General features: G+C 43.0%; 1 protein-coding gene across 7 annotated transcripts in view; it reads right to left on the bottom strand.

Annotated features, from left to right (window-relative positions):
* LOC139801437 (6-phosphofructo-2-kinase/fructose-2,6-bisphosphatase 4) overlaps positions 1 to 12278 on the bottom strand; it is a 51470-nt gene continuing 39192 nt past the window's right edge. For 4 of the 7 annotated variants that reach the window (XM_071755656.1, XM_071755657.1, XM_071755655.1 and 1 more), the window contains exons 13-14: positions 10459 to 10523; positions 1 to 2857 (exon numbers count right to left, since the gene is read on the bottom strand). In XM_071755656.1, coding sequence (XP_071611757.1) covers positions 2798 to 2857; positions 10459 to 10523 — 125 coding nt within the window. In that variant the 3' untranslated portion in view covers positions 1 to 2797. Of the gene's footprint in view, positions 2858 to 7324; positions 7504 to 9785; positions 9808 to 10458; positions 10524 to 12278 lie in introns of those variants that run through there. The other 3 variants (XR_011728201.1, XM_071755654.1, XM_071755652.1) reach the window with 3 other exon arrangements.

Raw genomic sequence — 12278 nt, 5'->3', positions numbered from 1 at the left:
TACAGCATTTGATCTTTATTTCTTGGATCAAAGGTCAAATGATTACATTTTTCTGAAAGATGAAGCCGAAGGCCAACGATGTAAGAAAAAGATAGTTTAATCCCATCTGCAAGACTGCATCTGAGCTAGCAAGTGCCTGAACAGTCAGAAGGCAGTAAAATAAACATGGGTACAAATACACAAAGTGGGGACAAGGGGCTTTACCTTCCCTGTCAGTGATGGTTTGGTCAGGAGGTGGGGACGTACGCAGGTTTTAGACAGTGACAGTAACCTGCAGTTCCTGACAGAGCCTTCCTGGAAAGGTGGTTGGTTACACCCCAGGGAGAACTGATCACTCACTTCAAACCTACATTCACTGTCTACACTTACTCTCACCAGTTAGAAAGGGTTGGATGCAGTCAGAGATTTAGTACCTTCCTAAAGTACAACAGACAACTTAATTATTTTTTTTTCTCTTCAAGTATCAGCTTATTTACACCTGTATACAATTCTTTTTTCAGTGAACACCCAACTTAGTAAAACACAGTAAATTCAAAAGCAGGCTACAAAAATACCTACTGTACATAAAACATTTAGCCTCAGGGAATTTTACAGCACCTCTGAAAGTTTAGAAGGGTAAAACAAAAAAAGAGGGGACAACACCACCTCGAGCTACACTTGCCAGTGAAGAGAAGCAACCCTTGGGCTCAGCTCTCACGAGGGGAAACCTTCCCTTCCACCCCATCTCCTCAGCCAGGTCTGAGCTCATGAATCCTGCTGGTAAAATCTGCTTTTCTAATACAGGACTTGCCCTCAGTAACTATGGATAAACTTGGACTTTCTCAATTTAAAACCTGTTCAGCAGCTCCTGGTCATGGCTGGACAGTGAGTGGATGGAGTTCTGAGATACTGAATACACATCAAATCATGAGGGGAAATTACTTCTACATTTTTGCCCCAAAGGTGTCCCTGGTAATTACACATCAATAAATGAACTTTTTTGAGCAGCTCTGTGTGGTCTCTCCCCTGTGGACACAGCTGAATTAATAAAGAGCTGAAATAGGCACTCCTGACTGGATGGCACACACAAAGCTTTAGACAGCAGCACTTGAAGCAAGTGTTCCTCACTGTTCCCTACACATCCCTCTCCTGGAGCAGAACCCAGGGAGATGGTATGGCTTAACTTCCAGAGCTGAATATATTGCTGAAATTAGCTTATTAGGACAAATCACAACAGCAGCACATTGTTTTATCAACTCTGCACAAACAAAAGACAATTTAGCCCTTGCCTGCAAAGCTACCTTACTAGAGCATGGTATGTCACACAGGAGCTGAGAAAAAGAAAGAAAAACAAACCAAAAACTGAACCAACCCCAACAGCAGACACAGTAAAAGTTCCATTAATTGAAAAGAAGTCCTTAGAAAAACAAACACAGTCCAACCACCAAAGAACAGTTCTCATCTCAAAACTTAAGAGCCAGCAGCAGGGCTGGCAGCTCACTTCAGATGTCTGGTAACACACATACAAAATACACATTGATTTAGAAGAGTTAAAAAGTCGTGGCCTCAACAGACAAACAAAATTCCATTTGTAGCACTGGAGCTTCACAACGTATAAAAGAACAGCAAAGAGTTGGGATGGTGGAAGGTGCTTAAAAACAACACAGAAAAACTCTAAGGCAGGTGTGCCATTTTAAAAATAATTTCAGAATTTACCTGGTGTTTTCCTTGCATGAGCTGTTATGGTTAAACTCCACCTAACCTTTTTGTACTCTTTCCTCATGTAGGTATTAAATGTTGCTATAAAAGAGAAACATATGTTTTTGTGTTGAAATTAGTTCCAAAAATTGCCCAAGAATAAACCCAAACACAGCACTAGTAAGACAAGCAGCTTTCTCTAGCCCTTGACAGTTAGAAACCTTTTCCCCTTCTTTCCAGTCTCAGGAAAGCTGCTCATCCCCTCCTGTAACTGCAGCAGAAAGGTTGTGTGTGTGTCTCTCTCAGCTCATTAACAGGCTGCAGCAGTCCTCACACTCATTTCCCCCACTTAATACTGTGTCTACCACTACCTGCCTACCACAGCTGGACCATGGAAAATGTTAAAATATTGCTAAAACAGCAGAATCTCTCAAGCAGCAGATCACAGAATGGCTTAGGTTGGAAATCGAGCTTTAATGCTTTTCTTTTCCCAAGGGAAAGTCTCTCCATTTCAGAAAAAAAAAAAAAAAAATTAGGTGTGGTTGGCAAACCTAAGCTCACTTTAAAAAACAAAAGCTCTCAGAGCTGACAGGCTTTCCCAGGTGAAGCAGTTTTGCAACTTGAAGCCTCCAATGCTCAAAATGTAGAATTTCATCTATGTTAAATATGTCATCAAAAACATCTCCATGTAATTCTAGGCAATCATTCACAGTAAAAATAAGAGGAAGTCTTAGAAAAAACACTTAAAAAAAGAAAGTAAAATCTAGTTAAAATCTGACAGTAAAACTGACACGGGCAATCAACCATCTTGCAGTATCCACAGATGAACGATAAAAACCACTGAAACTGCACAAATTTACACATTAAAAAAAAATAATCTACAAACAACTCTACTCTGCTTCCCATAAATGTTTTTACTGATACCTTTCCACACTGGAGTTACCCACAACTACAGTGCTCTCCAGAGAAGTTGAATCACATTCGAAATGTCTGAGGGTGAAGGGAGGGGTGTGGGGTCCCACTCGTTGGGTGCTCAGTGCTGCCTTCTCTGTTCTCCTGGCCCTGAGCTGCTGCTTCACACTCCTGTGCTGGAGGAAGGGCTGCTGCCCCGGGACCAGAGCTATAGGTGGTTGGGCACTGTCCTCAAAGCTTCTTCTCTCGACCGATCCACACCTACATTCTGCAAATTTAAAGAAAAAAAAAAAAAAAAAAGGATTTTAAAGCCAGGGGGGCCTCGTGGTCAGCTGTAGCTTTGCTTAAGACATGGCTATTCCAAGAGGTAAAAGATGAACACAAAAGATAATGGTTATCTCCTGGAGATGTTTTGTAACACACAAGCAGAGGTCAAGAAGCCACGCTTAGACCTTGTCCCAGCTGCGGGTGCTTTGCAGAGCCCAAGGCCCTCAGCTGCCCAAACACAGCTTCCTGCTGCCAGGGGAACACCAGCTCTGACAGGACAGTCACCTCTGCACACTTTATGCAGATCACAACATTATGGGTTTTTTTAAGACTTTTCCACTTCCTTATCCACATATTTCTTGCCCACCCTCTCTCCCAGTCTTTACACATATAGTGAGAATCACTGGAACAGAATCATGCAGCAAAGGTCATAAACCACACAAGAACTGGTAAAATCTGGAGAGGGAAGTCCATCTCCCCTTGCTTCCAGCACACTCCAGGACATGACTCTAACCCCAGCAGCTATGGAGCCAATTCTGATCCTGTCTGTGAGCAGCCAAGTTGCTGGAAGGGCTCTGAGTAAATCCCTGAGGAGCTGGCAACAAAGTTTACAAGTGCTTCAGGATACATCCGCGTGTTGGCAGACGTCACACTGACATCAGAAAATCTTTCAGTGGTTTTATAGCAACATTTATTAGATTTTATTTGGAAAAAAAGTCTCCTCTGCCCAGCCCAAGGAAAAGGAAAGCCCCACTAACACACAGCAAGGGAACTCGCGGCACATGCACAACTCTTTCAGTTAAAATGCAACTTAAAAAGCAAACCCTTCCCCTCCCCAACCCCAGTTTCTAGAATTTTCAGTCATTTATTATGAAAACAAGGAGATAAACAAGCAGCACCAGACTCTACCTGGGGGTTAAAATGTGCTGGCACCACTCCTACCCTTACCCATTCTCCTACGTTTGTGTCAGTCCTTCCCTTTTTCTCCTCAGTCTTAAAGCCCTTGGGGAATCCCTGTTTCCCACCATATACACAGCACACAGAGGTTCCTGAGAACACTGCTGAGCATCTGAACACTGCTGGGCTGTCAGCAAAGCCCTGGACATCTCTGCACCCACCAGCACATTGCCCAACTTGTTCTCTGACTTGTCTCTTGGAAGGGAAGAAAAGCAACAACCCTATTTCAGAGAGAAGCTTCTACAAGTAGCACACCTTAGTCAGCAAAGGACACACAGAAAGTGTCAGCATCTGTCTAAGAACAGGAGGAATCTAAGAACAAGCCACACTCTGCAGGACTACACAGGAAAAAACCAAACAAAACCAGAAAACATGCTGGCATTCCTTGCATTTGTTTGCATTTTTCCTAGCAACTGATGGAACACACACAGAAATTCCTTGGGACTTCAGAAGTGTCTCCAGAGGCACTCCAAGAAGATTAGCTGAAATCTTTTAAGCTTAGCATCTGCTGTTGATCCAAAGAAAATTAAATGGAGCATGAAATGGAGCATCAATATGCAGGAATCCAGAGGTACCAGAAACTGGTCCACAAGCAGCAAGAACCAGAGAGCTGTAACATGAAGCTGAAAGGTGGTCAAGACAAAGCAGAGGAGACAGCTATGGGAGTCCAGGAGAGGTGTCAGATGAAAGCATCATCTCCATAACCAGACAGAGCTGAGACTGAGTATCAACAGGCAGGCAAGAAAGCTGAAAGCAAAAAGTGCTTTAATGTGAGTAAACGAGAAAGAGGCTGTAAAAGTGAAGCACACTGAACTGTCACACTGAAGAAAGAAAAATCCAATTTGGATAAACCCTGATAAATACACTCTAGGACTTATTAGACAAAAAGGAATATCTAACTGCAGACCAGACCATGTTTAGAAAGGGACTGATATCCTCATTAATGGATTCCTAGGAATCACATTAGCTCTCCATGTCTGGAGAGCCAAAGAAACACAGGAGTAGGAACAAAACCACTACACAGCCCTTTAAATACTCTTTCTGCCAAGGCACACGGGCACTCCCTCTGCTCCCAGACCTGTTCCCCAAGGAGCAGGGGTGTCCTCACCCTGCCTTGCCCATCTCACCCAGTCCTCTGGAAAGCCTCAAACCACACAGATTAACCCACATACCCTCTCATACCACTCGTTCCTCCTCTCCTCATTACATTCCCCTCTGCTTTGAAGATTTGTGGGTTTGGGTTTTTTTCTTACAGAACAGAGCCTCCCCCAGAGGGACGATGCTTTGAGTTTCCCAACAGGACACTGCCATTTCAGCTTTATTTTGTCTGGCTCCATGTGATCAGCAGCAAAAGGGGAAGATTTCACATGAAAGCTCCTCTAGGGAAGAGGGCTCAGAAGGACACAGGAGCCACAAAGACAGCCAAAGCAGATGCAGATCAGAAGGGCTCAGCTAACAGCCAGCACAGGCATGAAGGCAGAAATAAAGAGCACAATACAAACAACCCAGTACTCTTATCAGCCAGCCTGTCCTCAGTGCTGTGCCATAAACTATCACTGCTGCCTCCCACCCAGCCTCGGGCCCTTCTTTTACTGAGAAAATAAGCCAGTGAGGACTATTAAGCAAAACTGCTATTAAATATCCACTTCAGTCCATTGAACACATCAACACAAGGAGCTTTATGCTCAGCAAAGAGAACCCCCCCAGCCACAGCCCCAGGAGATGGGGCTGGCACAGAGGGCCCCAGGTGCTGTCCTCACTTCTCCCTCGCCAACCTCTCCCAGCCACAGAGCAGCAAACCTGGCTCTCCTCTCCAGCCCCTTACACCATCCCCCTTCTTTTCCTCTGACAGCCCCAGCCATCCTTTTTCAAGAGGCAAAACTCAGTTTTTCCACAACAGGCGCCTGCATAGGTTTTGGCTCCATCAAATATGAGCTTGAGCTTGCTCAGTGCTGCTTCCCTGAGGTGTGACCTGCAGAGGTGACAGCACCCCAGGGCAGTTCCTCAGTACCCAACCACAGCCAGTGCCCCTGCGGCCATGTAAGAGATGTGACTTCTCAGAGATGTCACCTCAACTGCCAGGTAAAAGCAACGGGACTGACTAATTAATACCCATGAGTGGGTACAGCAGGCTTGGAGCTCCTCCTTGGTGGAATTTTTCATGGCCAAGCAGATGCCAAGAGGCTGGGGCAAAGAGAAGTGACAGAACAGTCCCACATCAAGTTACAACAGAGAGGAAAATCACCCAGGTTCCCCTCAGTCCCAGCCTGTCCTGGGACACTGGTTTAGCTACACACCAAGCAGCCCAGCAGGAAGCTCCCAGGCCAGGAGGTTATTGGTTCTATCAGACATAAACCTCTGAAAATTCAGTGTAGTTTTAGAAGTGTAGGTATGCAATCCTTCTCTTCCAAAATCCTGGGTTTGGAAAAACACACCACCTGAGAAACCTAACAGATAAAAGCTTCCCACAACATGCCATGCTTGCTTACTTTCAAGACTAAAAGACCCCCAACTATCAGTTCCAGGACTCTCATGGTATTTTGCCTTTCCCAGACTCAATGCTACCTAAACAAAGCTGCTTCTCACTGCCTCACTCTGCCCACTGTAACACCACAGGGAAAGGAGCTGAGGCTTGGCACTACAGCTCCAACATGCTGCATTCTCCTCCAGCCTGCCAAAGGTTTTGCTGTAACTGAGTTTTGGGTGCTTACCCTGCCTGCTTGAAATCCCACACATGCTGGAAGGAGAAAAACCCTCACATTTCCATCCCTTTCAAGGCAAGCCACAACCCACCTACAAAATAATCAGGCTAACACTGCTTCCACATTCTGAAACACTGCTCACTGTAGCCCAGATTAAACCTGGGTACAAATCAGATGGAGCAGAGCTATAAATGCTCCATCACCCATACAAGCAGCAGAAGAGGAAACTTAAAATCACTTCTGCCAGCAGGCAAACCCTAAAGCCTGGTTAATGCAGAACAGCTGCTAAAAGTTGTGTATTAGAAACATTTATACACATTCCTGTATCCTGAATAATTACTCTGGAATGAAGTGAAAACTTGCTGCCCTGTTCACACAGCACATTGTTAATTAGCACATCTAAAGCACCAGTGCTATGGATCAGCAGGATTAAGGCTTTACAGCAACTATGGGTTGTTATTGTATGCTACACAGCAGTCCAATCACTCCCAAGGGCACTGAAATAGATAATACTGGTGCCTAGAAAACACACTCCAGCTCTGTCTTATCTCATACAGGATGTTGTGTTTCATGGCTTTCATAAGCACACTGCAACTAACACGAAATAATTGCTGACTGTTACAATGAAACTTTGCTGCAGGATCTTTAAATCATAGCAGTTCAGAGGAACAGCATTCCACTGAAAGATGATCGATGTTTCTTAACTCATCCACAATAATTTAAGCAGCACAACACAGTTTTATTGTGATTTGGTGTGTCCCCCCCCAAGTCATGCACTATACAAACATATGGGCTGGGTTTTGAGCTGCTGGGTTAGGGTGGGGCTTTTTTATTTCAAAGTTCTTGCAATGATTAGTTTTTCAATTTATTTTGAAGTAGTAGGATGAAATCAGCACCCCAAGTTCAACAGTTGGTCAGCAAACAGGATTCACTGATGAGCAGGGACTGTTACAAGAGCGTCCTCAGAAGGCCTGGAAATGTCTACATTCTGTATAATAATAAAAATACAGAGGAGAGTATTTATCATGCAGCAGTAAAAGTACCAATCAGAGTCCTTCACAAGTACACAACTGCATTTATTTAAATGCAGATATTTTTTTAAAACCCACCCCCATACCCTGAGAAGGCAGCAGGCTGATGATTGGCTGGTGTCCCAGACATCAGAAAAACATATTTACAGTAATCACTGAACCCATGCTGACCATGCTACCAAAAGCTCAAGTTGTTCATGTTTAGGAGGAAGCTGCTACAGGCCCAAGCAGGGATGCACTTAAACATGTGCTTCAAAACACAGACATCTATCTGTTAAGCAACTTCCAGTGCTTTGCTGAACAATACCATCTACTTCTTTCCCAAAGGTTATAGGTAATGTACTACACCTGACAAAATAAAAAGATCTCAGACACTTCAACCAGTCAAGACCAATCACACCAACTACATCTCACCTCATTTTGCAGAGCATGTAGAAACCAAAACAAAACCAACCAAACAAACAAAAAAATCCATACAATGCAGCAAATTATTCAAAACCCAACAAAAGCAAAACAGCAGCACAGCCAAACACTGGCACTGGGAAACAGCTGTGAGTGTGAGTGCAGCCCTGCAGAACCAAGCTCAGGAATCACACCTGCCTTGGTACCACCTCATGCAAGTCCCAAGGAGCGTGCAAGTAGCATTCTTCTATCAAAAAAAGCAGGCTATGATAAACTGTCCTGAAGTTCCTTACAATTTCTTCATCTACAGTTTGGCTCATATTAAGCCAAACCACTGCCAGTTCTTCACATCACGCTGATGAGCTTTGAGTCTTACTTGCTTCACACTGTGGTAAACAAATTCAGCTTTTCTACCACCTTCCTCTCCCTAAAAGGAGATCTGGGTTTCTTGCACTCTCCCCATCTGTCACCCACTGAGACAGAAGTGCAAGGCAAACATTTTACCCCAGAGTTTGTTTTCTGGCCCAAAGAGGGAACCCCAAGCAACAGCTGAAGTGATTCCTCTGAATTATTCTCAGTAAAAAGACTACAGACTCCTTCATTTGAAAAGGTCAGGAACTTGAGTCACTACAGTACCGACAAACACAGAGCTTCAATCCACTTCAGGCAAATCATCATCACACAATGAAGTCTGCACATACTACAAACAAATACTCCAGTGCTTTGCCTGCATTTCTGCATTTCTGAGAACAGAAGCCTCCAGCTGAAGCCCAGAAGGACTGCACTGTTCTGAAACACCGACTACAAATGACTTGTGGGGGCACTGGGCAATTCTGAATCAAACAGCTCCATTGTTTAACAGCGTTGTTATCTGTGAGGCTGCATTTAATTAAATGCTTTGACTTCAATAGACTATTGGAAAATTTAATTTTACAGAAGTAATTAACATTTTCGTAGGTGATAAAAATGAAAGCTTTTGAAATTCGCTGTAGTTCTCTGAGCAACATTCAAATGCAGACAGAATCAACTGAGTCTTTCAGGAACAGCTTCTCATCACCCACACTTCCCTGGTCTGGGTTTCTTTTGAAGTAGGAGGAGAACAGTGTTTGGCTTTTTTCAGTAAAAATGCCTGAAATACAACCACCCAACATCAACAGCTGTATGGCCACATCACTTGCTAAATGTGTTAAGAGTCACTTGGTGATTCAGGCAGAGCTTTCCCCCCAAAATAAATACCCTCAGTTAGAGAAGTGCCATTTCCAACAGCAGCTCCCAAGACACTTCAGCCAGCTGTAAAATCACCACCAATATTTTATGAGCCAAGCTAAAGATGTCTGATTGATCTCCATTATACAAATAACACCCGCTCTAAGACTTCATCATTTATTTTCACCATGATTCTCCAACACCTTTTAGGCACTGTGAAAACAAATGGATTTCCTAAACCTAACAAACCAAACTAAAGTGACAAAGCAGAAAGACAGTGGGGAAATGGGAGGAAAGAGGAAGTACACAGCATGATTATCTAATAGAAAATGTCTTGATCATGAACAACCAGCACTGGGTAATTTCAGAATACCACAGTCATGACAACAAAACTTCTTTGCAGTCCCCTCCAGCATGAATTCTGCACAACTGCCACAAATTTAGACCCTCACAGAAGTAAGGCATTTAGCATCACCATACTTTGCTGAACACACACATAAAACCACTTTTATCATTGTATTTCTATTTTGGTAGTTCTGTAAAACACCACAAACAGCCTTTTTTTTTCTCACACTCCCAAACTGACTCTTAACTCTCCAACAGGCACAGCTCTGCCTCAGCAGTGCCATACCTGGGAGCATTAGCATGAGAATCTGCAAGGGAAACAGAAATTTTTCATCATGATGCATTTTACATAACTTTGATAACACAGCAAAGGAAGAGCTGGGTGTGAGCAGCATCAGCACCCAGGAGCCGTGTGCCTGACACAGGGAGAGTATGAAGCTGCTGCAGCCTGACATCTCATCTCCAGTTACATTTTACAAATACACTCAATTTCCTTTTCCCCAGTTGCTCTTGCTACCTCCAGAGATCTACTCTTCCACTCCAGCTTTGGCTTAAAACCCATCCAGCATCATCAATTCTTCTTTTTCAATGATCACAGTGATGAAGAAGCTGATGATTTCATTATTTACTCTCTCCAAAGTAAGTGTGGCATTCATAACTACACACTACTTCTGCTGAATGACAAAGGCTGGAAAAACTTTATACAGGCTTGATTGATACCATATCTTCAAATTCTCACTCATTTTTTGAAGATAAACTACTTCTGCTAGAGCTCATAAGATAAATTTGCCCAATAAAACCAACCCAACCCCACCCCCCCCCACAGCAAGCTGGTAGTAAAGCTTGATATGTAAAATTAAATATGCTCTGCTGAGTTATCATTTCTAGCCACAAGGACAATGGAAATCAGCTCAGACAGTAAATTACATCAGCTTCTCCCACGTGAAAAATATTCTTACCTCAGGTTTATCTCTGTGCGTGTTTACAGCTTCAACATTCAGGAATATAGATTCTACTTTACATCCTGTTGATAGAAAACACATTTTTAAAATTGGTCTGCTTTAAAAATGAAGTTACAGCTACAATGCAATTGAATTTTGAGTTGGTGAATGTTGTTCACTTACTCCTTCTGACTCCCAAATTCTGAGTAGCTAAAGCTATTGAAAATAATCTGTCCTGCCAGGATGAATGTTATTCTTACTCTGATAATCCACCTCCTCACCTTAGCTTCATCATTATTTTCTTTGAAACAAATTCACATTTTTAAATGTCCATAAATGACAACATTCAGTCAGAAAGTTCATTTATGTTTTTGGTTTTTTCAACATTCTGGGCCTCCTAGAATTTCATTATAATGCAGAAGATAAATCCCATTCCTCTCTGTGTGCAAAACAGTTTTAATCCCCAGTTAAAAAGGACTTTAAAGTTGACTGTTGTAAAGGAACTTTTCCTTTTCACCCAAACATGGAAAACTGCAGTGAGAAGATACAACTATTAATTGGGTAATATACAAGGGGCAGTGAGCACAAATTGCACTGGGACAGGTTTCATCTCCAAGAATTTTTTTGCAGTAGAACAATCACTAACTGGAATAACCTCCCCAGGGACATGGTTAAGTCCCCATCACTGGAGGTTTCCAAGATGCAATGGGTTTGTCAGTTCTCATGGGGTTCACATTCCCACTGAGGGCTGGGCCAGATCATCTTTTGAGGTCCCTTCCAACCTGGATTGGTCTATGATTCTATAAGCTGCCTCACTCAGAGAATTATAATTATTAAATACACTGTGGGGATGCCATTTTAAGCAATATCCAACTGCCACTGTCTCAGGAACAATACTTTCATAAGCTACCATGACCCCACACAACACAAATAGTTAAATTACTCTGATACACCATTCTAAGACAAATACATTTTCCAATTTTTCAGCTCTCTTATTTCCTAAAGTCACAACACACTCCATAGAATTGCTACACAAAAAAAAAAAAAAAGATGTTTTTCTTTCTTAGAACGCCACTGCACTTTAAAAAAAATACACATACAAATCAGCAAGGCAAATATTTTTCCTTCCCTTAAGGAACACTACCCTGAGAAACCCCGTTTGTCATGAACACCAAACAAACACTGCAGGAGGCTGGCATCCGGAGACACAGGCAGGAAGAAAACAGATTTTAAGGGGGAATACTGTACATCTCCCCCTGGAAAAGGACCCCAGTCATCCTTCTGTTCACAGATCTGTTGCATCCCTGACACCAACCACATAAAAGCAACCTCCTGTCCCTGATGCTGGGTGTTACCAAGGACTGGTTACACAGCACACACACTTCCACAGAGAACTCTCAGTCCTTACCACTAGCTGAGTTTAAGACCTGAAAAAAATATTTTTTTATAAATATATAATTATTTTTTTAAAATATAAACTAAGGGGACATGGGTTAGTCCATAGTAATAACAATGCACATATTCCCAACTCATCTTTCATGGCTGATGTGCAGTTTCTTTTTCCTGTGTGCTCCCACACAGACCACTGCTACACTGGGCTGTTGGGTAAAAGTCTAATTTACCTTTGTGGAACTCTCAGGCTGTAAGATGTTCCCCTACTAAAGCTGAGACATATAGGGTGGGAAGGATGCTTGCTTCAAACCCCTGGAAGAGCAAACCCCTGAGGGAGCTGTTACCCCAGGAGAGGATTAGCTGGAAGTTACTAAACACACCTTGCATCCTGCCTCACTGCAGTCAAGTGCCACATCAGCTTGAGGTAATGCTGGGGAATATTAGTG

Source organism: Heliangelus exortis, chromosome 12 (assembly GCF_036169615.1).
Source record: "Heliangelus exortis chromosome 12, bHelExo1.hap1, whole genome shotgun sequence".
NCBI classification, from domain to species: Eukaryota; Metazoa; Chordata; class Aves; order Apodiformes; family Trochilidae; genus Heliangelus; species Heliangelus exortis.
This window is presented reverse-complemented; position numbering and strand designations above follow the sequence as displayed.